This window comes from Drosophila mauritiana, chromosome X (genome assembly GCF_004382145.1).
Source record: "Drosophila mauritiana strain mau12 chromosome X, ASM438214v1, whole genome shotgun sequence".
Lineage (NCBI taxonomy): Eukaryota > Metazoa > Arthropoda > Insecta > Diptera > Drosophilidae > Drosophila > Drosophila mauritiana.
Window position 1 is genome coordinate 10,406,912 of NC_046672.1, and position 27,030 is coordinate 10,433,941.

Genomic DNA, 27,030 nt, shown 5'->3' on the forward strand with positions numbered 1-27,030 from the left:
TCACTTTAATCTCTTTAATTTTCATTAAAAAAAAAACTAGCACTTTCGGATTCAGGGTCCAAATTCTTCTATGGTCTAGTTTTATAGTTGGTTACGTATAAGGATTATACACTTAAATCTTACATAACCACGTAGTTTTTTGCAGTGTGACAGGATTCAGAAGCGAGTGGCAGGAGCAAAGCGAATTGGCGCCACCCCCAAAAATCCATGCGAAGCCAGCCCGTGCGCGCCCGTGCCACTCCCACAGTGGTCATAAATCGAATTTTTGTTTATGTGGTGGTAAGGCTGCTGCGAAGCAGTCGTTCGGCCGCCACCCTCCCCATACACCCCCTCCCTCATCAGCCATGGGCCACCCATCCGCCCACAATCGCACCCCGCTGAGTCTGCAGCCAACATCCTGTCATTCCAGCAGTCGCGAACGCCGACGCAGCGTCGCTGCCAGCGCCAATGGTTTACGGTTTGTTGTGTTTCGGTGCCACCAGCAGCAGTAGCAGCAGCAGCGGCAGCAAGGGGTGGTGGGTGGTGATGGGTGGCGATGGGCGGACGGATGGATGCAGCTCCTTGTTTCCGTGCGGGTGGTGGTGGTTCTGCCAACTGCGACGTCGATGCCACGGCCGGCGTCGCTGCTTTGGCGGCCAGGCGCCTGCGTCGCTCTCGAATCTCCATCGAGAGCGCTCCCCGGCTCTCTCGAGCGCTCTCCTTGCGCCTGCTCCGCTCTCATCTCGCTGCTCCCCCGCCGTCGCGCCCACGCTCCCCCGCACTCTATTATCACCACTACTAGTCCCCCCCAAAGAGGACACGCTCCGCCTAAACGTATGCAACGATTTTTTCCGTGCTGGGTTGTTGTTATTCTTCTCGCTGGGGGTTGAAATTCCTTGTGTGCCTGTCCTCCTTCTTTGTCGTGGTGTATGTGTGCTTGTGTGTGCCAACAACGCGTGTGTGTGTGCGAGTGGACAAACAAAGTGTGCGACTGTGACGTCACTTGCGTCGTGAGCAGGGCTGCAGTGCAAAGATAACAGAGCCAGGGCTACACTTTGGCCAACCTATGAAGAGAGACCACTGTTATCAACAATCGAATTTTATACAAAAGTTCTTATTAGGATTTTTTAGTACAAAATAATCACTATTTCTTTGATAGCAATAAAAATAATTGCCCAAAAGTGGAATGTCATACCTCTGTGAATTCGTAGCAAAATTCTCTATCGACCCGTATTCAATTGGAACATCAAAATTTTTGCCATTATTCGCAAAATTTTATCGAAAATGCGAAAAATGGTCAAAAAATTGCTTTTAAAAAATTTTTTTTTTCATAAAAGTAGTGATAGGGATAGTTAGCTATGCTTATTAGCAGCACAAAACAGTCTTCATGATAGCGGTGATGACGTTTTTAGCCAAGTTATGGAGAAAACCCCGTTTGTAAAAATTCGAATTTTTGCAATATTATTATTTTTTTTTTTTTTTTTGCTAAAAAATAATTAGTATTTTCTCAATAGCAATAAAAATAGTTGTCCAAAAGTGGAATGTCATACCTCGTTGAATTCGTAGCAAAATTCCCTATCGACCTGTGTTCAAAATTGGAAATTTATTTTTTTTGCCAATTTTCGCAAATTTTGATGATGGTACCCCTTATCAAAAATGCAAAAATATGGTAACATTTTTTTTTCTTGAAATCATAAAAGTAGTGATAGGGATAGTTAGCTATGCTTATTAGCAGCACAAAACAGTCTTCATGGTAGCGGTGATGACGTTTTTTGCCAAGTTATGGAGAAAACCCCGTTTGTAAAAATTCGAATTTTTGCAATATTATTATTTGTTTTTTTTTTTTGCTAAAAAATAATTAGTATTTTCTCAATAGCAATAAAAATAGTTGTCCAAAAGTGGAATGTCATACCTCGTCGAATTCGTAGCAAAATTCCCTATCGACCTGTATTCAAAATTGTAAATTAATTTTTTTTGCCAATTTTCGCAAATTTTGATGATGGTACCCCTTATCAAAAATGCAAAAATTTGGTAAAATTTTTATTTTTTGAAATCATAAAAGTAGTGATAGGGATAGTTAGCTATGCTTATTAGCAGCACAAAACCGTCTTCATGATAGCGGTGATGACGTTTTTAGCCAAGTTATGGAGAAAACCCCGTTTGTAAATATTCGAATTTTTGCAATATTATTATTTGTTTTTTTTTTTTTTGTGAAAAATAATCCGTATTTTCGCAATACCAAGAAAAATAGTTGTCCAAAAGAGGAATGTCATACCTCGTTTAATTCGTAACAAAATTCCCTATCAAATTTGTAGTCTTCCTAGTAGATGCACTGCGGCTCTATGGACCCAGTTATATTGCAAACGGCGGCCAGCAGATTATGGTATTGTCGGGTATGCCAGGCTATGTTGTCTTCGCCCAGTTCCAGGATTCGACGAAAGGCTGTTTCGAAGCCCGGAAGATTCTGGAGATCGGTTCTCATGAACATTCGTAAAGCGTTTAGCTCTTCTTCCGTGGTGACCTCTTTCATGAGAACGGTAACTAGCTGTGCTAGTTCATTGGTATTACTTCCATATCTAAAAGTGCAGAGGTGATATTATTGAACGGTTTAAGCTTGTACAACCTCGTACAATTTAATGATTGCCTTGATGTTGTCCACCAGGTATTTCTTGGCTAGGTTATAGCCCAAAGGATTCTGCGCCACGGCACTGAAAATCAGCAGGACATCGTTCTTGGGCATGTATCGACCGGCAAAGGCCAGGTTGAGCAGCTTTTCCAGCGCCCAGTTTTCTCGACTGCAAGCCATGGCACTCAGAAGGATCCTTCGCTCTTCGCTCACATTTGACCGCGTGTATAGCCTCCTCAGCAGCGTCCAATCAGCTTCCGTTCCAAACTGAATGGCAGTGCAATAGATGGTTTCGCTTAGATCAACAGGAATGCGATTGGTCTCCAAGGTAAGGCTAGCGAATTCCTTGAGGGCGAATTCCGCACAGGATTCCAGATCAGTTCGGCAGGACAACTGCAGGACGATCACCATCAGTTCGGTAATGTTTCCATTTTTAGCCGCAGGGTCATCTCTCTTAAAAAGCTCATCAAACTTGGTCTGCATTAGGTCTTTCATGAAGCCCTGAAAAAAGGGATAAGTTCTACACTAGCAGTTTTTCCAGAGCTTAGTCAATCGTTCGGAGCTTTCTAAAAACCAATTCTTTTAAAAGCTAAGCATAAAGAAGCTGAGCAAATCGTAATACCCTTGCTATCGATAGGCTCCACCTACATCACAAATTTGAGTCACCCTGTATTCGCAAAAGCTTTTTGGTGTCAAAAAGGGCTTGCAATAAAGCTTTCATATCCTTTCACAGACTATGAAGAACTTACCTTGAATGTAGAGATTATGGTGGTTTGCCGCAGGGTGCGATGGAGCCACTCCAGATACTTGTCCGCCGCCTGCCACACGATGAACTCGTCCTCGTTTCGCAGATGTCTCAGAAAGTTCAGGGCCAGATCGTAGGTGACAACCCCGGCGCCGGCCAGGTTGAGGACATCGCTGATCAGCTGCGCCCGGGTGAAGCGGTCGATGCTGTTGGCATTTGTTCCGGAAAGAGCATTTCCAATCAGCTGCCAGTTGCGCTCGTCATAGGTAACGCGACAGGGCGTGGCCAGCCGGAGATTGAAGACCACCCACTTGTCTGGTTGGGCCACCTCGTTAAGGATAAGCGGACTGGCGGACTGTCTGCCCTGGCAGGTCAGCCATTCGCTGGGCAGCGTCGATACAAAGCTATCGATGCCGGCTGTTGCGAAGGTCAGTGGCACCCACCAGCATTGTTGGCGTTTCTGCATAAGCTTGCCGGGATTGCGCAGAAAGCGCTCTTGCGATACGGTCACCTCGTTGGTATCATAATTGCGCACCACTCGGATAAGCGGATAACCCGGTTGCATTGTCCACGAGTCCATCAGCTGGCTCACTTTGATATCCTGACGCAAGCTCATCTGGTTGTCCGACTCCTCCTGCAATGTGTGCCACAGGAATGCCTGGTGGAAGGAGGATCCCTTGTGGGAGCGCTGCAGGTACAGGCGCAACGCGTCTACAAAGGCCTGGGTGCATGAAGATTAAATAATAATATAATAATTATCGAAATAAATGTACCTGGGTGCCAATGAGTGAGTGCAGCATGCGGAATAGAAGGGCTGACTTCTGATTCGCCTGGGTATCTGAGGACATCGAGGCGTAAGCAAGACTCATGGGATGAGCACTGCCTTTGGAGTCCTCAACTAGTACACCCAATGCTTGTCGGACCATGGATAGCTCATGGAACCGCCAGGCGGGCTCCACATTGTCCACGGCAAATCCGGACACATAGTCGGAGAGGCCATTGTGCAGCCAGTAGAGGGCGGCATTCTCCAGATCGGAGAGCCAGTGGTGGGCAAACTCGTGGGCCACGTGACTGGCCACCTGCTGCTTGGCCCTAGTCGACGAGCGCTGCGCGCTGTAGAGGAATGCTGCCTCCGGGTAGCTCACCAATCCCAAATGCTCGTGACTCTTGAAACGAAAATAGGTTATCTATGTTGCAGTTGTCTTCAATACTCCACCCTTACCTGATAGGCCGTGTCGGGCAGAACCAGTTGGTCAATCTTCATCGCAGGGTACGGCTTTCCAAAGAGGCTAATAAAGAAGACAATAATCTGCGATGTAATGCTGATGGCGTAGTCTCCCTGATCGGCGATCTTCGGTCGCAGCCAGGTGGTCAGCGCGGGGCCTTTAGGGATCTCCGCGGACGTTCGATTGGTGAACCGATTGATGGAGAAGGCCAATTTCTGTACTGACATCGCTGGTGTCTGCTGAAAGGTAGTCCATATGTAGTCATCCTTTTCATGGCTGCCAAAGGAAATGAAGTAATGCGAATATAGTACAAGAATGTATATACGAACTCGGAGGTTTTGAGTACTCGCATGTTGCTCACGGCATTGGTGCCCCTGGGATGCGCTAAATTAAGGATGAAGGGAGCGAGGAAGGTGCGATTCTCGAAACAGGGAAAGACGGTGTTGGCCAGATTGGGAGCCAACTGCGTGACCGCTATCCACTGCGGATGATGTCTGGAATCCATGTAGCCGCCCACAAAGTAGCCACTGGCGCGGGACAACTGGCCACTAAACTGGACCACCAGCGTGTACTCCTCGCCCAACCAGAGCATACTATTGAACACGATGCCAAGTTGGTGGACGCTGCTAGCTTGCCACATTTTGCGCACCGTCACCCGACCACCGGTGTTCCTCCGGACTAGAAACACGTTTTCCCCCACTTGCAGGCCATTATTACTGAGGATAATCGTGCGAGTTTCGCGCCACACGCGCAGCCGGATGATAACCTCGCCGCTGAAGTTTCCACTCAGTTTCAACGGTTCCACCTCGGTCAGCAGGCTGAGATTGTAGTGCAGAGGGCGAAGGTTAGACGCAGCTGCTCCAGTTCCACCTATAGGCAGGCATAGGTGCAAAACAATCAAGTACCAGGGCAGCATTATCATTTCTGACGGGCAGATTTAGAATGATCAGAATTTGATGGTCAGAATTCGACACACTTAATCGCTTTGAACGGCATGACGACTGCCCTCCCGAAATACACTCGGAAACGAATATTATTTTAAATTAAATATAAATGACTTGTAATGGCTCGGCAGCAATGATTCAATGCGGGGATTCCAGTGAAGTAGAAAAAGAAACTAAAGCGAATGATAAAGGATTTGCGCGATTACAACATTCTCTCGATCACAGAGAAATTTACGCGCTACAGGAACAGGTCTTTATAGAAAGCCAGAACTATTCTATTATAACCACTAAGTAGGAATTATCTAGCACTTCCAAGGAAAATAATCGTCTATAACAAAACTCGTAACAAATTCCCTAATTTCGCAAATTTTGATGTATGTACATACACATATTAAAAATGCTGAAATATATTTTTAAAATGTACCGTATGATAAATAGTTAACTGTGCTTAAGGATGCACAATCTTAGCTTAATTTAAAGCTTTACCATAAAGATTTTGAAAGCTGTCGTAGCGCCACCTGTCTGCCACAAATGAAGACCCACTGCACCCTTGCAACCAGCTGAGCGGTAAGTTAGTTGCAGGGTGGATTTCGATTACGATGACAGCGCCTGCGCAAGGGTGCCTTTCTTTTGTCTTGCTCTCCGGCTCTCTCGTGTACTGTTATTCTCCCGCCTGCGAGGTTAACACGTTTGCAAATGTCAAAGCCATGACTTCAGAGTGAGTTGCTCGGCCGTTTTAGTTTCAGTGTGTTCTCAGCATTTGGAGTACTTCGTTAAACCAATACGGTGCGCACATAAACACGCCAAAAACGACAATTAAACAGATATACGATAATAAACAATATTATTTAATACCTGCACGAATTTGTGTAAAAATCGTGGATATTAAGCGCGTTTGCGGTAAATCTAAACGATTTAATTTCAATATGTTCTTCTGAATTTTTCTTCGATAATTAAAGACTTAAATTAAATTTCCCCCGAAAATTCTGCGGCCCATAAACGCGCGCGTGTTCGCCTGATTTGCCAATGTGTTCGTGCGTGTTCCTTTTATGTGTGTGTGTCTCTGTATGTTGTCTATGTGGGTTGTTGTGCGAGTGTGTGACTGGGAGAGTACTTATTATGTAAAGTGCTCATCTTATTGACAGTTGACAGTGGCTAGTTGCGCTGATTTCCGTGCCGATTGCCTTTGACCAACTGCCAAAGTCGGATGGCTTCAATTTGCTAATTAATCGAGTGCGAACCCACTTAAGTATGCTCCAGCGTTTAGCGCACGCATACACATGTACAAGCATATTGTGTGTGTCTATTTTAGTAGCAACATGTCTTTGGCAATCGTACCATTTCCAAGCAAGAGAGGAAAGAGAGAATGAGAAAGTTTGGGAAGAGCCCTCACAATTTACAAATTTTTATTATTTTGACTTTCCCCTTCACCCTTGTCATCTAGCAAGCGTTCTTTTGCCCTTCGTAATGTCAAAATATTGCAGACAAAAGACTGTGCTCCACACAACATTGCCAGTCTGAAATACTTCTTCCGTTAGTCACATGTTTCCAACAAGCTGTAAAGAAAATTTGATTGTATTGCTTGGTTTCCTTGTCAACATATCTTAATGTATTAAATAAAAATAGCAGGCGAGATTTTAAATCTTAATTATTTAATTAATTGTGTACATTTTTATTTGCTTCTTGCTTTGAATTGACATTGCCAGGCTAAAATTGAATGTCAATTCAAATTGACCGCCACTTGTCGCGTTCCCCACATGCGCCACTCTCGCTCTCTTTAATTTTTTCCCTCCCTATCTTGTTCTCTCTGTTGACTATGGGAAGCAGGTTAACATACATAAATTCTGTTAACTTTGGTAGCTTAACACTTTGCGTATTATTAACCCATAAGTAATTCAAACATATAATGTATATGTTTTCAAACCAGGCTTTAGATTTGAGGAAAGACGTTTCATTTGTATTCTTAAAGTTTTGCTAATTTTTTTTTACGTAATTAATGATTGTAACTATTTCATGGAAATTTATCTTTGTCTTAAGGAAAACGAAGAACTATTTTTTTTAAATGAAGTTGTTTCTTCGTTTTGGACTAAAATATAAACAGCTGAATCAGAGATGTGAGTGTAGCAGATGTCACGCATGTAGTGCAGTTAAGGGTTAACCTTAACATCATCCCGCTGTTGTGTTAACAGCGCTAACGGGACTGCCGCTCTCTTTGTCAATCCCCCCTCACCAATCAACACACTCATTGACAGCACTCGGTTGCTGGTCTTGTTTGGCTTGGTTTAGTTTTAGTCCTTCTTTGAACGTGCTGCCGACGAGTCACGAATTCGCAAGGCGTACGCATGGGATACCGACTCCCCACTCTCCCAGTCACATACTTTTTTTTCCAGTGTTTGTGCGCCCAGTGTGCGTGTGCGAGTGTGCGTGCGCGTAGATGTGTGTATTTTGATGAGCGTGCAAACAGCAGGAGGAAGCGAAATAAGAAATAACACAAACCCACGCTTAATATGTATTATTGTACTCAGCTAGCTACTGGCCATTTGCATGTGATGCGAAGCTACGTGCTTACAGCTGTTCAATTGTTTGATTCCCCGATTGCAACTCTTCGCGATCTCCGCTTTCGGTTTTGAGTTGTCCCGTTGAACCGCTAACTGTTTACCGTTAACCGATTTGCCGTCCTGTGTGCTTGTCGCTCTGTCAGCGTGTGTGTGTGTGCGTTTATTTTGTCTTCTTTTGGTTAATTTCTCGTGTAGTTTCTCGTTTTTTTTTTTGCTGTTTCGCCTGACAAGTGATATTGCTCTCTCGCTCTGAGTCAGCAGCGCCTGTCAAGCGGAGGGTTGTTTTTTTTTTCCTGCCCTGCCGCTCCCCCACAATCACCACACCCTCCCCCTTCGCCCAACTTCTGCGCCACGTTGCCTTCAAAACTTGATTTCCAACCACTTGCCGTCGCCGTCGACGTCATCGCAGCCATACAACGAACCACCGAGACACCACCCCCACCAGCACCCCCCCTCATCTGTTCCCACTCCAACCTTCAGTGTCATTGGCACTCGCTTACAGTTTGTTCAGTTTGCCTTTAAGTTGTGCGTTGTCTGCGAAATGAAAAGAATATATATAAATAAGAATAAAATAATAAAGACCAAGGGGCATGGCAAATCAGTTTACGATAATTTTGTTTTCGTACTGCCCAAATAGAAAGCAAACTAATGCAAATACAAGACAATAAGTGAACTGAGAACCGTTAAACGCTAAAGAAAAAAAAAAACAAAAATCCAAAGAAAAAAGATAAACGTTGCACCCACCACCGCCTCACGCTCACCGCCTCACCGCTCGCCCGCTAGTTTAAAGCTAATGCCACCGCCCACCACCACTAGAACTACTACTTCCACCACAACCACTAGTACCACCACCACCAAGAACCAAGAACCACAACCACCAAGTACCAGCCTCGATTTGAATCACTTCGCAATCAAATAACAAGAAAAGAGTTAAATGTAAAAGAAAGAAAGAAAGAAAGGCAGAGTCCAGATTCCGAGTCCACTTGTCCAAAATGTCGTCAAATGTTGAAAAATGTGAGCTCCACCAAAAAAATGCATTACTAGATGTGTTCGTTCCCGTAATATGTGCATTTAGCATCCCCATAGAACCTCTAGCGTAGCTCTATCTATTTCCTTGATAAAAAATCAAAAGACGTAGCGCCCATTCTCTTTTCAAAAATAAATAACTTACTAAGCAACCATAGAATCATTACCCGATTTGTCTTGCCATGTTTACCACTTTAGATCTAGACTCTTGACAACAACTAAAAATAAGCCACACTCATTTTTGTTTTATATTAGCAAATAAGAACTATAACTATACTTTATATCAGTCTGCCTCTCTCTTTCTCGCTCTATCTCTGTCTCTGTCTGTCGCTCCATTTCTGTCTGTCTTTCTTGTTCTGTCTAGTTAACATGCCTTGAATCGAACTTTTACCCACTCTGTTAACTTCTCCTGCCTAAGAAAACAAACTTTCCCACTCGAGTCCTTGAAAATTTGGAAGACTGACTGAGAATAGCATCTGAAAATGTGAAGTTCTCAAGATGGTTCCTGTGCGTTGGCACTCGTTAAAACTTCCACTGATTGGCTGGAGTCCCGATTGTAAATAGAAGCCCCATTTCTACAAAATCCCTGAGTTTCTATTAGATGTTCAACCATTGCCTGCTTCTTAACCAACCTGCATGCTCGAGAAATCATCAAAGAACTACAGATTATCGATTTATAATTTGAGAATGCTAAGCACACACAGACACACACACACATAATGATTGGGTCGATCGGTGGATCAAAATTACACACTCTATTGTACGTAAAGTTACATAATATCCGTTTCATTCCGTTTCGTTTCGTTTCTCGTTCCTCGTTCGTTTCTCGTAGTTCCCAAGTTCGTTTGATGCGTTCGTTCCATCGTTCCTTCGTTGTGTTTGCCAAGTTAAATTTTGTTGTACTCGAATTCCCAACTGGCCAACTAAACCATAGTTGGAATTCGCAATTGGCAAGCCAGAAGCCAAAACTGAACATAAAACAAAACAGCAGCTGCCAGACAAAGAAACAAACAACAAAATAAATTAAACCTTAACCCAATCTAAATATATATATATATGCATATATATGTATATTCATCCAAACCTAAAGTGTGTCTAATCACCAATTCTTAACGTCAAATTCTCTTTAAACTAAATAATCCACACACGAATCACACAAACCAAAAACCGAAATCAAAACCAAATAATCGAATCGAAATCGAAATCGCAGACCCAGGCAAAATTCGCATTGACCACCAAGCATATGAGCTTGTGGCTAAAGGTAAGCTATGAATAGTCAATATTTCAATGTTTATTTGTGAAAGGAAATCCGTTAAATGGAGAGATTATTACTATCAGTTCGGCTGCAGTACAGTGTACATATTCAATTACGTTTTGAAACATTCAAATTAAATTATTAGCTTTAATGATTTCCACGCCTAAAGCTTAAGGTCTACGAGCTTATAATATTTTACTGTTGTATAAATCGAATATTTTTCAAAGATCTTTTCATAGAACATCAGCTATTGAACTCGCTAAACTCATTTACTCTGCGGTTTAAAGAATATCCACGGCATCTATAGTTTTTATTGACTTTCCATAATGAACTGAACTCGTCTGAATAAGCCATGAATAATTTCCATTGCTGAACTTATTAAGAAACCCTTTAAAGCCTCGTGCAGCAGTCGCTAGTCTGGGAAATCCCCCGATTGGCTCAAGGGAAATTCCCTCTAAATTATTATCTACGGTCCCTTCCTGGTTCCGCATTGATTTGTCGCATGTCCGGATGTTGTACGTTCCTGCCCCTCACACATCTTGCCGCATGCAACTATTCATTTTCAATTATCCTGTTAAATTAATGCCTTGTACTACTACTACTCGTCTGGCCCATCCTCGACTTCCTTTCCCAGCTGCCAGCGCATCATACCCAAATATCCTTTGTCTGCGGCATGATTCAGCTCAGCTCAGCTCAGCTATCTGTGAAAAGTTTGTTTTTTTTTTTTGCCCGTTGCTTTTGTTGCTGCTGGCCTGGCGACAATTTCAACGGCAGACGGCGGCTTGGCTCTAAAATATTGGTTATTAGCATAGCCCGGGGGTGTTTGAGGTATAAACAGGGGGGCTTGGGTTTATAAGGGAAGCTGACAAAGCAGCCAACGCTTTTTGTTGCCTACTTTTTGGGGTCAGGGACTTGTTTTGTCAGCTTTCAGTTGGGCGAGCGCAGAGCAGAGGGGCGAGCGCCTAGCAAATTGCCAGACACACAGAATCATGTGGGGTATGATGGAGGGGCACTCTGTATAGATAGAACCCGCTTATACATCTATTTATCCGCTACCCACAAGTTTTATTCAGCCCCCTGCTGCCGCCGCTGCATCTTTTGTATTGTGAATCATAGCCAAATGCATTCGACGCCATGCCAGCCCATGGCCAATGGGGCTGACAATGCACAAAGAGCCACAAGAAAGATGAGTGGGTGGGTGGCTGATTGTCGTGGCTCCACTCGCTTAAGCCACCCATTAGCCACCAGCCTGGTTGCTGTCGTCATCGCTCTCCCTCCCATCATCATCATCGGCGTCATCATCCTGCCATCCCAGCTATCCTTTTCATCCTTGTCCAGCTCTCCTGGCCTGCCCAGCCATCCCGTCATTGGCCACTGACAATTCCGGCTTTTGTTCAATCGGTTCAGTTCAGCGCGAGCTAATTTAGCGTTAATCGAAGTGTATTTACACTGGCCACCCACCCCCACCATCATCACCATGAACACAAAACAGCCCAGTCTCTCTCAACCCTTCCTCTACTCTGATTGCATTAGCTTGATGGCTGCATTGGCTCGTCACTAATTAGTTTTGAATCCTTCAACTTCTTTGCCAATTCTCCGATACCCAGTCAAAAAACCAATGATATTAAATGACTTATTGGGGTTACAACCAGCAAGGAGCTAATGCCCCATAAAATAGAAATTAAAACTCGTGCTTAAAATCTTTGTAAGTAACAAAATCAGCATCAACTAAAGGATGTACTTTAAGTACTGTAATATTTAAATGTGTCACCTGACAACTGCATCTGTGATTGCAACTGTTCACGTAATCCTTTGAAATGCAAAAAAGTTTGGCCAAGGAAATGCTTTCCTAGAAACATGCACAGACTTACATGAGTAATCGCATTGTTTTAATAAAATAATATTCCACTTTGTCAGCACTTTGAACATTGTGAATGTAACAAAAGTTGTGGTCACTTGAAAAGTCCCTAAAAAATTGTCATAAACTTCCAATCCGATTGTGTTCTCAATGCGCAAATCGTTTTGTGACTTTGAGTTGTTTAACAAAACAGCACTGCAACTGAGGAGGAATACTAATGCTGCGGAATATATTCCAGGCTCTTTGAGTCAGTCAGTCAGTCAGACAGTCAATCAAGAACTGCAATTCCCTCAATTATCTAAGGCTATTGCAACTTTCAAGTGTCGCAATTGGCTTATACACTGTCCGAAAATGACGATTGTTTAGCAACAAACCGATGGCCCCAAGCAATCCAAAGTGACTGAGCCAGTTTTGGGGAACTCTGATGCGCTCAAAGCGTCTCCATTTCAACGGTCGCAATCCTCATTAATTGGCCACAATAGCTGGCGAGTTGAACTTGAGTTTCCTTGGTAATTGGACCACTACTTCGGCTGCAGTTTCCATTTCCCACTGCTTACCCAACTTGGGAAAGCCTGCGTTGAAACATCACAATCATGGCTGGCAGGGAAAAACGCTCCATTTTCTGGGGCCTTTGTTTTTAAGTCGGTGCACTAAGAAAAATACTTTCAACATTACTTTATATATATTTTTTACTTCACATATTACTTTATTTTAGTTTATTTTTGCAATATATTTTAAATATATCCGTCAAGTTGGTATCATAAAAGAATCCTTTCCCTTTGATGATAAATTCTTGTGCCCTTTTTGTTGCCGTGCTCTTTTTTTGCCATTCTGTATAAGTGTGCGTGCGAAATCCGGATGTTGGCATATGGCTCGACGCATCTGTGAGTGGAAAAACGTTGCGCATACGGCCCGTGTGCCCAGGATGCCGATATGCATTCGTGTGTGTGCTTAACTAATATGCTATGAACGTCGCTTCGACACGTTGCAATTGCCGCCCGTTGCCGTTGTCATTGTTGTTTCTGTTGTTGTTTCTGTTCTTTGGGTCCTGTTCCTGCCATTGTTGTCCTTATTGTTCGCCACATTTGTATGGCGATTTCCACAGCTTGCACTCCAGAACGCTAAAGCTGGAGCAATAAATGTTTGCTGTGGCCAAATATTGGGCTAGATGCTGGGCCGATGGCCTTGGTGCTCGGCGCAATGGCGCAAAAACAACAGTGGACGAAATGGGACATCCTGTGCTCCGGAAGCTCCGAAGTGCTACATACACTCAAGGAGCCATCAACTGAAGGATGCGAGGAGAGCTGGGAATTGCACTTGAATGGGGGGCTCTATTTTGAGCTGGGCTAAGCTGCTGCTACAGAAAATATTCGAAGATAAAGTATAGTTCAACATCTGGAAATGTGTTGATTTTAAATGGATCATACAATTCCAAAAGCCCCATTAATATATTTTTTGTTGCTATATATCCTGATGGTTCGTAAACTTCAATATGTAATCCGCACTCAAAACATTTTTTTCGAATATGTTACAAAAAAGTGACGCAGCTATATTGCTGCATTTGTGATCGCCGTGGCATTCAACCCGTTTGCGAGGATATAAAACCTGCTTAATTTCCATAAACCAGGCAACGGTTACGAGGCTGCCACACGAGTCCTGTGCCTTTTAGCTGTGTGTGTGCGACAGGTAAGTGAATTTATGTTGCACACGCTATGCGAAACATGCCACTGCAACTGCCCATAAAAACGTGACAGAAACAACAACAAAGCAAATAAGGAGCCGTGGCCCAGGGCTACGAACATTCTCGCACATCCTGGAACATCCTGGCAGCAATGTCGCCTCATGCTCTGGTCATACAAAACTTTCAACGTTCTTGCAACCGAACCGAGCCAGAAATATTATTTATTGAGGCGATCCCTCTGCCTACCCGTTTGTGTGTGTGATTGTGTGTTCACCTGGCTGCATTATCCCCATTTCCACTGCACTTTGGTCATTTGGCTTGCCATTTTGCTTGCCCGGTTTCACACTTGGAGAAAAACGTAGTTCATTTACAAAAAAACGGCATTATTCCCGGTTTCACTGTTTTTGATTCAGTATTCATAAGCACACAACAAACTTTATTAGAGTATAAAACTACTAACAGTCAGTTTGTAGTCATATTTAAGAGCTGTGTGTTTTGCTCAGTGTATTAGCTCACTCCAAGTGTGTCTGTTTCGCTTGCAACGCGCCACGCATATAAATCGTTCAAATTGAGCGGGGGGTGCTCCGTGCACCGAGCACCGTGCCCCATAACAATGGCCACATGCAACCGAAGAGGGAATAAAAGTTTATGCGACTTTGCAAGTTGTGGAATTAGATAGAAATTGCGAGTTATCCCCGCCACCCCTTAAATCAATTTGAGAACAATTTCGGTGGGGAAGGCGCTGGTCTGGAACGAATCCCAAGAACCTTTGGCCAGAGTCTTTAAATCAAGTTCTGCAGTCCGGCCTTTCATTTATGATTTCCAATCAGTTCTGGGTGAGAGCTCTCTCTGTCCAAGTTTGGAGCTGAAATTATATTACATAGTCGAGAGTAAAGTTTTTGCCCCAACCCACCGGCATACATGTATAGAAGATAGTGTGTCTGTACATATGTATATCTTTCCCTGACCCACACAAGTCATTGATTTTTTGGGCGGCTCTCAATTGACTTGCTTGTCGTCCTTCAAGTTCTTTGGCATTACGCTCAAATTACATTTTATTTTAGATTCCCTACGCTGTGTGCCGCCCGAAAACCATTGGTAGTATTGGGTATTGTTTTTCCTTAGCCGTTCAAGGATATCAAATTTTTAACCACGCGTCACACATGACAGCGCCGGCAAACAGGACAAAGGATCCTGGCGAGGGGTTAAAAATGCTGAAAGTTAGTGGATACAGTGGACGGGGATTTTGGGAATGGTAATGAAACACGCAGGATCTGAAACCAAAACCAAAACCAATACGAAATGCTGCTATTGCACCACCAGCTGAACCACCAAATATAGCGACCACCTGCCAGGATGTGCCACGATTTTAGTTTGCAGGATATGCATTGAATTGCTGTCTGCCGAAAGTTTCCTTCACCAATTACTACTTTAAAAAAAGGCTTAGGTTTCATAGTTTTTATAAGCCTTAAACATCATTTATTTATTAAATTGCTTTTAAAAACGGTTGACAGCAACTTCAACAAGATATAAGTTTGAAAAGTTCTAAGTATTTATTTGTTTTCAATTTTCGAAGAGTACATCTGATTCTCGCACCTGCCTTTTTAACTTTGAGACTTCGATCTTGGTATCGCAAATTGGCCCTTACTTTTCATATTTACCATATTTTCCTCCTTACTGCCTGTAAACCAAATCGGCTTATCGAATGGAATGGAAAAACTACCCAACCAACTTAAAAGTTGCGTTTATCCTTCCAGGAATTCAGTGACTTCGCTTCACTTGCCATTCGGCCGGGTCCCAACACTTTGCACCTTTTTTTCCAGCTGGTCTTCACCTCACATTGTTTTGCATATGACAAACACGTGGATGGGTTTTTGTTTTTGTTTGCGCCCCCCAAAAAGAGATGACCCTTTTTGCCTTTATTTCTTTTTGTTTATTGTGCATCTCCCTGGTTTTGAATGGCTCTGTGTGTGGAGAGAGTTGTTGGCTTATTGTTTGCCTAATGTTTAGTTTTTACTTTCACGCAATGTTTTCATTAGAATGCCTCTGAACAAGAAAAAAAAGAAGCAGAAAAACCCCAAGAACAGGCTGACAGAGTTGGGTACAAAAAAGTAAACAGAAAGGCCTGGAAACCTGGGGTGGATTTTCGGGGGAGCTAAGGTATCGGGTTGACTTTGGGGACCGCTGATGTTTTCATTTCGCCCTTGGACCAACAAGGTTGTAGGCCAACTTTTTATGGTGAACACATGCCGAATCCAGCAGACGCCCAGGATGAATCCGACTCAATCCCCCAGTACCACCCACTCGGCGGCAGCCAGCGCCCACTTTTTTGTAGGAATCCCCGTGCTCGGAATCGCTTCCTTTGAGCATCTGTCTTTGGCGGCTCTTTTGTTTATTTTGCTTTAGCACATTTTAGAAACAATAAAGCAAAACTTTGAGCTCTTTGTGTCCTGCCAATGCTGCTCGTCCCAGGCTGTATCCTGTATCCAGTATCCTGAATCCTGTAACCCTGCTCCCCTCCCCGTGATCCTTTCGCCCGCCAATTCTCTTATTATCTCCATGCTCGGCAAGGTGGCCATAAAAAGCGAAAAAGCGGCGTCAAAAACAAAAGGCAAAGTTGCCTCACAAGTCCTTCGTCCTTTGCCGCTTTCCTCCGCCAAAGTGCTCGAATTATGAAATGAAAGAGACGACTACATATATATATACTGACTCAAGGGTAAGGCGAGCGGAAGGAGGAGGAGGAGGAGGAGCCCTTTTATGATATTTATGCGTCTCCTTTTTATTTTCAGCAATTTTCGTTTATTGATTTTTCCCCCACCAAAAATGTTGGCCGAACTTTAGTTACCGAAACCGAACAAGTAGGGTATGGGATAGGCCAGATTCCGGGAAAATAAGTTTTCTTCGGTTATCAAATTTACTCGGTATTGAATTTCGCACCAATGATCGTTTCGGTCGTTAAAGAGGTTTAAATACATTGCTTCTCTAACCAAGAGCGAAATTTATTTGTTTATTTATTTAATATTTATTGCATATACTCGAAGAAATATAATTCTTATGTCAACGAGAAGCCTGCTTATCTACATTGCGCTATTTATGTTAAATAGTATATATTTAATGAGCACTGCAATTTAAGTAAGCTCCTGTAATATTGTCTGCATATAACGATGATCTGAAGTACGGGGATACCTTATTTGTTGTGGCAGTAAAATATGTAGGTTAAAAGTGGAATGTTTCGCCTACATTTTATTATATCCATTCATTGTCATGGTCGTCCCTCTTTTCTGGCATTTAGCTGCATTCGGTAACGGTTCCTTTGGAGGCACTTCCTCATCGCGCCATTCCATCATCAGGCCAAGTTGCCACTTGGCCACAGACTCGGCTTTGCCTCTGACATTGTGGCTTTTAAATTGCTTATTTGGCTTAGTCCTCGTCGTCGTCGTCGTTGTTGTCAGCGCTGTTCTGTTGGCTAACCGCAACGTGCCGAGCAGTTTAATAACCAAGGCAACGTCGTCGACCGGTGAAAATCCGCATACCCTACCTACCGCCCCACTTTCATCCTCATCGACATCCTTTGAGGAGCCACAATTCAGGGGAGCTGGTTTTCTGGGAAAACCAATGCAAGACTCCAAGCTGATCAAAGCTGATGAACGCCTGAACTTGCGTTGAAAGGGCGTCGGCTTAAGGACCAACTTTATTTCTCAGTGCATCCCTTCTGGTTACTTGGCTAATTATCTTTCTTAACGCAAAAGAACAACGAGGAAATGGTTCAGTACGAATAGAGGCTATGCCTAAACTGGGGCTTAGTTTAATTCATAAATAAGTATTATTCTTTGCTAAATCGAACCAGAAAAAGCAAATGGACTGGAAATGTATGCCAATTATAGAAGCCTATCCATAAATAGCACTCAAAGGTAGTCAAAGAAAGTGAAATGAAAATCGTTTCATCTGAACATTAGGTATTCCATGCCATAATATTCGATGTCCGGCAATCAAACGGCAACCGAAATCAAAAATTGCCAAATCAAAACTGAATTGCTTTCGTGCCAGCAAAAGTGTGTGTCCATGTGGTCCAATAAATCATTCACTGGATTGTATTCCCAGCAGAAATGCCATTACATGATTGGTCCGGATTCAGATGCAGATGGTGATGCAGATGGCAAATGCAGATACAGCCTCTGAATCCAAATCGGTATCTGCATCTGCATCTGCATCCGTATCTGTATCCGTATCTCTATCTGTTCCTATCTGTATCTCTGTCATTTAACAGGACGTGGTCGAGGCCGAAACTTAATTGCATTGTCCTGGCAAAATTTTTGGCATAGTTTCGGAGATTTTGCGACAGCTGCAAGTGGCCAAATATTGAAAGGTGGCAAATGTGATTGAGTTTCCACCTCGGCACAGTGGGCAAAGCCAGTAGCTTTCGATTTAAATTTAACGCTTGAAAACAAACCGTAAGTGCCCGGATTTCGTGCAAATTAACCAGTATGCCAGTCCGAGAAGAAATAAGGAAAAAATGCGATATAGTTTTGGAAATTTGAGCGGTGGCGGTATACTGGCTCATCAAATGCGCAAAGTGCAAACAGTTGCTACTCGCACCACCCACCCCGCAAAAAAAAAGTGAATCGGGCTTTTGGGTCAGCGAAAAGGAAGAGTTATCAAGGCGAATACGCTGGGGGGAAGGTAGGTCATCATTCGGGGCATTTCATTTTCGTTATGGAAATTGCAGAGGAAATTCAGGCATTTTTGCAATGGCAGTTGGTATGGGTATGGGTATGGGTGTGGGTGTGGGTGTGGGTATTGGATTGGGATCGGCTGGAGGGTATTGAGGGTGTTCGTGGATATGGGAAATATATGACGGTTTAATCGATTTATTCCGCAAACGCGGGTAAAATTCGCATTCGAGAGCAGAGATGCGGTTTGGCGTTCGCTTTTCACATCGATCATCTCATATGTGGGCACTTTTGTGCTTAGAGGGATTAGTGCTATCGCCTCCCTTTCCCGGATTATTGAGTAAAGCTCGAGTGATTGCAGCACTATTCGGCCATTGCACTGAGCGAAAAGCAGAGCTCTATCCTAAATCAATAGAATTTGATCCTTAAAGCAATCGTATTCGAAATAGTTATAGCATCTGGACTTACATATTTGACAGCAGAGTTTTTTATATATTTTTAATGAAATCGTTTCCTTAATTAGCTAATTTTTCTCGGTGCATCATTGTGTTTGAGTTGTGAGCAAAAAGGGATAAAAGGAACTTGGGTAACTTTCTCTATCTCTATTTCCCTCTGTTTATTCTCCCGCCCATTTTTACTCGTTTTCTGTGTGAGTGTTTTGTGTTTAATTTTGTGAAATGTTTGCCTGGTTTTCGAACTCTCGACGTTTGCCTAATTTTACCGCCCATTTCAACCTACAGTCAACCGTCGTACCATTTCACTGACATACCCCGAAATTCTGGTCCCCTCTCCAATTTCAAACTCGCATTTCCTTTTATTTCTGCCCTCGCTTAGAAGTTGATGAGATGTTTATTATGTATATATATATATGTAGTTGTGGGCCAAGAGGGGTAAATCCCCGGGACCTTTCCAGCCTGTTTTATATGTAAATTTTCCGATATCAAACAGGTGAGAGATGTGTTCGCGTGGGGGGAGGGGGTGTATGGTAAACGCCCGAGGCCGTGCGGGGTCACCATAAATTAGAATAAGTTATTCTCGGCTTGCGTATATCAATTGCAAGGAATTGGAGAGGAAAGGCAATAATAAACTAATTTAAAAGTCTTTTTCAGAGCTTCGAAAGGGATAGTTATGATAAACTTTGTGATTTAAACTTTTCTCGAAAGAGATAAATGACATTTAAATTGTGAAATTAATAAATTCATTGAAAAAGTAATGGAGATTTTGCGTGGTGAGCGCGTTTGCATTTATGTAGGGCCAAATGAAATTTGTTGTGTTTTAAATAATTCTTCGTTGCACTGGATTCCCAGGAAGTGATTAACTTACCTGGGGAAACTTTGTTCTTTGGTTCAAATAGGTGGATCCTGGCTAATCATGGCAGGGACCTACAAACGTTGCCATTTGTCCCGCTGGCAGTTAATTCATTCGCAGGTCGCTTCGTGGACCGTGTCCAGTTTATTTCGGCGATCCTGCGAAGGTCCTTTCGTTCCGCAACACGCGCTGCCAGTTTAAATAGCTTAGTTTGCGTCAAAGGGAATGGGAGCAGGAGCTGGAGCGGGAACGGGAGCGGGAGCAGTGTAAATTTAATTCTATTCCACATAAATTTCAGTGCGGGATTGGGCACACACAAAGCAAAGCAAGAAGAGAGATGCCTCGCGAGAGGCGCGAACCTGAACCAGAGCGAAACCTGAACTGGGACGCTCAGCGGATGGAGCACTCCTCCAGCGGATGGATGATGATGATGATGATGAGGCGGCCAAGGACGGGAATGCAGATTGGGGATGGAGATGGGAATGAGGATGGGGGGAATAGAGAATGGAGAATGGGGTTGCTAGCCAGCGAGAAAGGACGACGCAAATTTATTTAACCTGCGGGCGCAGAGCGCATATTTGAATTTATTTGCATGGGGGATGCGCGAAGGCAGCGGGGGCGTGTCCTGAGTGTGTCCTGGCCGCTGTGGCACTGAAGTAATGCCAAAAAGTGCGCAAGCAACACACACATACAAAAAAATGAAGGAAAATCCAAATTGTGCGGACGACGAGAGAAGAGACGGGAAAACTTTTGCACAAAGTTGTTGCAAGTTGTTTGTATGCGCCTCGCACCGCGCCGCACCGCAGCGCACCACCCCTGACCCATGACCCCCCAGACCGTACCCAATCCCTGGACACGCCCACACAATTTCCCCCGAAATGAGCCGCGCGTCGTTTGACACATGCAGCGCCACCTGGCGGCCGTCGCCATGAATTTGAATGTTTCAAACAGCCGAAAGAAACACAGTTGCAGAGCATAAAAGAGTGGCGCAAGAGGCGCAGGGGGAGTAAAGGAGGTGCGGAGAAGGAAAGAGAGGGGCCTGCGAGAAATGGTAACTGTAAACTTTGCCCTCGGCCAACAGGGCGGATGGGTAATGCCTGTGGAACGGGGCGAATACGTAATGTCATTTCGGTGTAGCATACTTTCGTGCGACATTTAAATTCATTATACCCTGCAGGAACTTCGAGCCAATGCCAATGGCTGGAAGTGGATGACCACTTTTGGAGATCAAAGTCTGACTTGAAAACAATTTGTATCCAAATATTCACAGAATATGATATTCTGCTTACGTAAATTATTTATACTCAAAATTGGCATTTAAAAAAGATATATCAATTAAAAAGTTACTTAAAAGGGAATTCCTATCAAAATTAAAAGAAAGCTTATTTTTTGACATATATCCTAATATATACTTAACAACTTCTTAGGTCACAGCTGGATATATCATATTAATGATATTTTAGTCAAATATTTCTTCCCATTTCAATTCCGATTGTCACCGGCCTTCAAAAGGTGCAACTGGCCATTCACCTTGAAGTGGCTTCCACTTTGGAGCTTAACTTGAAGTTCACTTGAAACTTTTCCCCCGGCATAATTTTTTCCGTGCATTTAAATTCATTTTAGCTAGCAGTGAGACAAAAAATATGCCAAATTAGCTGAAATCTCTTTGGTGGAGTGCAGGAAATTGGAGGAGGGAAATGGGCGGAGGGCGTGGTCCAGGCCTAATTAGCCCTACTGATTCGCCTGTGTCTGCGTGCTAGTGTGCTGTGTGCTAGCATTCATTAGAATGCAACTGTTTGCCAGGCTCTTCACGGCAATCTACAGTAAGCTACTGCAGTAGGCTCTCATCCTAGGAAATATCCTGAGCGTCATCACCCTGCGCTTGTGTCTGTGACCCATTTCTCTGCCAGCTGTCGGCTTATTAATGAGTTTTTGTTGGCCAACTTTGCCGGCTTTGCCTTTGATTTCTTCTCTCCATCTCCGAGCTGCTGTCTTCACAATTAGCTAAGCTCTGTCTTAGCAAAGTCGACAACATGACAACAACTGCCTCCTTTCTTGTAATTTGGCTTGTGCTCTCGTACTAGGCACTGTGCCCTGGGTTCTCCATCGACGTGTTCGCGCATAAATCAGAGCTGCAAAAGTCGGCAGTGGCACTATTCACTATTCAGTGAGCCACTACAAACTGCAGTTACCCACTGCGCGGCTGCATAATGAATGCCATACGGCCCAGAAGCCCCTTTGTATCCCAGCTCATCTCATCCAGGCTCACTCTCTTGCTGAATGGCTAAAATTCCATCCCAACGGGGTGGATTATGTTGGTATTGAGGTGCATTTTGATTGATTGAAGTAAAGCGCCGGCCCGGACACACACTTATCTCTCGCAAGACGGGATCGAAGCCTGACGCACAGATTACTTATTAAGAGCTCATGAGGTTGGGCTCAATAATTGATGGATTCCTTGTTGGTAGAGACGCATCGGGAAGTTGATGTTTACCAAGGCCATTCTTAACCTGCTAACTATAATACTCATTGATTTGATTAATTACGAATTATAATGCCTTAAGTGCTAAGGAAACTTAGGAACTGTAGTCCGATTTCTAAAACTGACTTTCGTAAACTTTAACACAAACACATATGTTCACACTATGTTAGCTTCAAATGCAGTTGGATTTCAAGGGTTATTTCTGAAGCGTTTAGACCACAATGACCTCAAATGGTAGGGAAATTGTAATCAAGTCGGAGCTAACCAAGAAGTTATGAAATTTTGTAAATACCACAAAAATATCCAGAGCAACAAATGTGAACTTTGGTCTTTTCCTATTTTCATGTTTGCTGCTTACTTATATGTGCATCCACTTGTTTGTCTGACCATTTTCTATGGCCATGATCTTTTTGAATTTGCCGTGTGTGTGTGTGTTTGTGTGCAGATTTAGATGAATTTTTGCGAAAAGTTTTCTACTCTGCAAGTGACCCTCCATCTTCCTATATATCCCTTTCGCTTGCGGTTGGGCCCGGGGCATAAATCCCTTGCCTACATTTCAGCGCATACAGAGTTGTCAACAAGCATTGACATTAATTAAAGCCCAGCGTTGCATGCGAAGGCAACTTGCAACTCTGCTCATTTGAGATTGTGTGTGTTTGTGGGGCGCGTGTGTGAGTGCCTGCGGCGGCTTCAGTTAACCATTAGACTTTAATTCCTATGCTAAAATTCACGCTCGTCTGCCGCACCACAAAGCACCAACAACGACGGCAACACAAACTAGAAAAAATAGAAAGAAAAAAATGGAAAAAACTAGTAGTAGTTACACAAGTGTATGCGAGTATTCTCTTCTGCTCGTTGCCCCCAAAGTATGCTTTAAAATTGCATTTCACATGTACTAGGAACCCCCCATCCGACAGCTTAACCCTCGTCTTCCTGCAACTGTCGGGCATTCTTAACCCTCTGCAATGTCCCTGTGCCATTTTCGCATCACATTTACATTCAGTGCTATATCTTAATTGAGCGTTTCTTTTCACGGCTTATAATTGTATTATTTTCATTTATTTAAGCACAACTGAGCAATTGCGGACACTCATACCACTTTGAATTAATTCCAATGCGAAATTTAATTTTGTTATTTATCTGATTGATTGACGGAAACGGGGTCGGACACGGATTTATGAAAATAATTGTTAACTATTCGGATCGATAAATCATAATGAAGGGATGAATTTCAACTCGAGCTTTTAGCCGACTTTAATCGAAAATACGATATTTTTAAATTGTTTTTTTTTTTTTTTTTGCATAGTTTGGACAAAAATAATGGAAGAGCTAAAATTAAAACTGTTTTGTACTGCCAATAAGCATAGCTAATTATCCCTATCACTATTTTTATGATTCATAAAAAAAAAATTTTTACCAAATTTTTGCATTTTTGATAAGGGGTACCATCATCAAAATTTGCGAAAATTGGCAAAAAAAATTAATTTCCAATTTTGAACACAGATCGATAGGGAATTTTGCTACGAATTTAACGAGGTATGACATTCCACTTTTGGACAATTATGTATGTTGCTATCGAAGAAATAGTGATTATTTTTTACCGAAAAATAACATAATAAAAATATTGCCAAAAATCGGATATTTACAAACGGGGTTTTCTCCATAACTTGGCTAAAAACGTTATCACCGCTATCATGAAGACTGTTTTGTGCTGCTAATAAGCATAGCTAACTATCCCTATTACTACTTTTATGATTTCAAAAAATAAAAATTTTACCAAATTTTTGCATTTTTGATAAGGGGTACCATCATCAAAATTTGCGAAAATTGGCAAAAAAAATGAATTTCCAATTTTGAACACAGGTCGATAGGGAATTTTGCTACGAATTCAACGAGGTATGACATTCCACTTTTGGACAACTATTTTTATTGCTATCGAAAAAAAAGGAACAATTCAGGATAAAAACATTAGTCAAAAATCAGATTTTTCTAGTGGGGGTGTTGTCAACGTAAGTTGACATATAATTGTCGCGCGACCGAATGAATGGTTGTTTTACACGCCTAAGGACCAATGCAACTTTCGAATATACGTGAACATATTTGATGAAAAAACAATTGATTATTTGTATAAATCGATGTCTGATGCTCCGCCATATGGCTGCGATCGATGTATCCCGGTTCTCAACTTTTCCTAGGCTGCCAGATTCTGCTACGTCTAATTCGCTCTTGATTATCATAATTAAACAATTTAGTTTCAAGTGTTGGACTCCCATTTGTTGCACTTTGCTCTGTTTCCCCAGTGGCGGCAACAGCAGCAGCAACAACATCAAATGCATTGTTCGTGTTAGTTGGCAGTTGTTGTTGCTTCCTGTTCTTTTTGCAGCAGTTCTTAAATGTAAATTACGCGCTTTGTTGACTTTGCCCCTGCAGCAGCAACAGCAGCAGGCAGTAAAAAAGGGTGGCACACATACATATGCATGTATGGGGTATAGGTTAGATGTTGTATAGGGTATGGGTTAGGGCGCTGAATGAGGTAAGCAGTGCACACATTATAGTTGCCATTACCTCGCCGCTACCCCTCCACCACCCCCTCCGCCCAAGCACTGCACACGCTGTAATTGTGGCCAGCTTTGAGCTGAGAATTTTCCCTGAGCTTGTGTGCGTGCTTGCGAGATTGCTGTCAAAATGTTGTAGGCACCCCCAAAAGCCCCCGTTTTTCGCCGCCCCTTTCCTGCCGCCACCTTTGATTGTCAGTTTTGGACAACGTCTCTGTTTGTCTGGCAAGTGAAATTTTGTTTGACGTTGCTCGATTATGCATGGGAAGTGGATGTGGATTTGGATGTAGATGTAGATGTGAGTGTGGATGTGGAATTGGAAGTGGACTCTGTGTTTTGGGTGTGACCCTGTCGGGGCCTTTGCCTATGGTTAGTTTATGCGATTGATTTTTGGTTTTACTTGTACTTGTTCTTTGTGTTGGTGCCACGTGCAAGACAACGCCAAACGTGGCGTGTGTGCTACAAAATTGTGTATTTGTATGCGTGTGATTGGGCCCCTACGTATACGTAATATCCGTTAGGGAATAGCAGTTATGTAAATTTCGTGTTTAGATTTCCTTCTGGGCAACAATTAAGTAGTTCTTAACTAATTGGAAAAATACTTGCCCCGAGTTGTTGCTTCTTCGCTTGGTTGATTTTTGCGTTCGTTTTCTTCGTTTCTAATTAAATAACTTCCTTTTACTTCGCTGCAGTTGTTAAAAAATGAAATGCATTTAAAACCAATTAGAGGAGTCTTATTTAAAGACATTTCATTTCTGTTGCACGGTTTCTTATTCCCACTTAGACATTTTTCTGCCCCTCTTTGTTTATCTTTGTTTTTCTTTTCGCCATGATGAATTATTTCCGCTTTTCCTCTTATAAAATCATTACGAATTTAAAATACTGTTCATTTCAAAGTAATTGAACATTTCTCTCCCGCTGCTGTTGTAGTTTGTGCATATTTCACTGCTCAGTTCGCATTGCACATCTTCGAGTGCAGTTTTACCTAATTGAGAAAGTGTTGCTGCAAGGAATTTTATGCGCCTTCATTACATTTCACACTTTCCCAGCTTCCATTGCCCCTTCGTTTCACTTTGACGCTATCTTTTTCGCATTTCCGTCTTCAGTTTTATTAGAAACTCACCTTAAAGTTTGCCCATTTCGGCTCCTGTTTCTGATACTTAATGTCGAGTCACACCATTCCGGGTAACCTCCTGACACATTGGCCTTCAAGGCTGACTTTTCTACTTACCCGTCTTGTGGTGACCCCCTGTTCCTTCGTTTTTAGTGCCCCTCTGACCGCAGCATCAGCCATTTCTTCGCCATTATCATTTGACACGCTACCAAGTTGCCTCTGGTGACCCCGCGCCCCTTGCGTGGTGACCCCACTATTGCCTAGTTTCCGGCACGTTTGCCCCGAGAATTTTCCCATTTTTGCCTTTTGCTCTCTTGCTTTTTAATTTGTTTTAATGAACTTTCAAGCCAACGTATTCCATTCGAGTAGGAAAAGGGGGGATTCAGTTGCAATATGCTAGCTCACTTGTATAATTACAGGCGCCATTGCATGTGCATCTCCAGCAGCCTCCGCCCGTGAAAAGCCCCCTGAAATCACCCCTGGAATATCCCCCCCTTCACATTTCATATGCCCCCCTTTTGCGCCGCCTCTTGTTTCTGGGCCTGGGCCTGGGCCTGAAGTGCGTGGCTTTCATTAATTTTAATGAGTTTTAAAAGTTGTTGCCATTTTTTTGCCACACTGCACGCGCAATGCTTTTTGCCCTCCTTGAAACGTCGCTGGTTTTTGCCCTTTTTTACCGCAGACTTTTTGTTGATTTTATTTTATTTCATTTATGTTGATTCTTCCTTACTGTAAGTTTTCTGTGTGGGCTTGTTTCCCCCACATCCCCGTCATTTTTTCTCTTTTTTTTTTTTTTTGCCACTCAACGTGTAGTTTCTGTGCACTTGTTGTCATTTGTTCGGCGGCAACAGCAAGAACAAAACTGACAATACCAGACTTTTATCCATTGAATGCATACACACGCACTCTGAAACAGATCTAAAGATATATAGATACAGATTGTATATGTATTTATGTATTTATACATACGTATGGACAATGACATTTATTTCTATTTGCAGCT

The 27,030-nt window shown here is 42.9% G+C and overlaps 2 protein-coding genes across 8 annotated transcripts in view; one reads left to right on the forward strand and one right to left on the reverse strand.

Annotated features, from left to right (window-relative positions):
- Nucleotides 1-2,069: 2,069 nt before the first annotated feature.
- LOC117146586 (aminopeptidase N) lies at nt 2,070-5,498 on the reverse strand. Its single transcript, XM_033312907.1, has 6 exons — nt 4,906-5,498; nt 4,573-4,852; nt 4,124-4,516; nt 3,355-4,071; nt 2,610-3,106; nt 2,070-2,555 (listed from the first exon to the last, which is right to left on the reverse strand). The coding sequence occupies exons 1-6, from the start codon at nt 5,496-5,498 to the stop codon at nt 2,300-2,302; spliced, it is 2,736 nt and encodes a 911-aa protein (XP_033168798.1). The 3' UTR covers nt 2,070-2,299.
- Nucleotides 5,499-6,325: 827 nt separating this feature from the next.
- The window catches only part of LOC117146585, a 78,239-nt gene continuing 57,534 nt past the window's right edge, over nt 6,326-27,030 (forward strand). For 6 of the 7 annotated variants that reach the window (XM_033312898.1, XM_033312902.1, XM_033312903.1 and 3 more), the window contains exons 1-2: nt 7,811-7,856; nt 9,937-10,365. The gene's annotated coding sequence lies outside the window, so the exon portion shown is untranslated. Of the gene's footprint in view, nt 6,421-7,810; nt 7,857-9,936; nt 10,366-27,030 lie in introns of those variants that run through there. The other variant, XM_033312899.1, reaches the window with a different exon arrangement.

What these genes read in the sequence shown, in the direction of transcription:
- LOC117146586 (XM_033312907.1), bottom strand. Translation starts at nt 5,498, where the DNA reads ATGATAATGCTGCCCTGGTACTTGATTGTTTTGCACCTATGCCTGCCT. An exon ending in TGCCCGACACGGCCTATCAG is followed by an intron (nt 4,517 to 4,572) that starts GTAAGGGTGGAG and finishes TTTCGTTTCAAG; the next exon opens with AGTCACGAGCATTTGGGATT. An exon ending in ACTCACTCATTGGCACCCAG is followed by an intron (nt 4,072 to 4,123) that starts GTACATTTATTT and finishes TCATGCACCCAG; the next exon opens with GCCTTTGTAGACGCGTTGCG.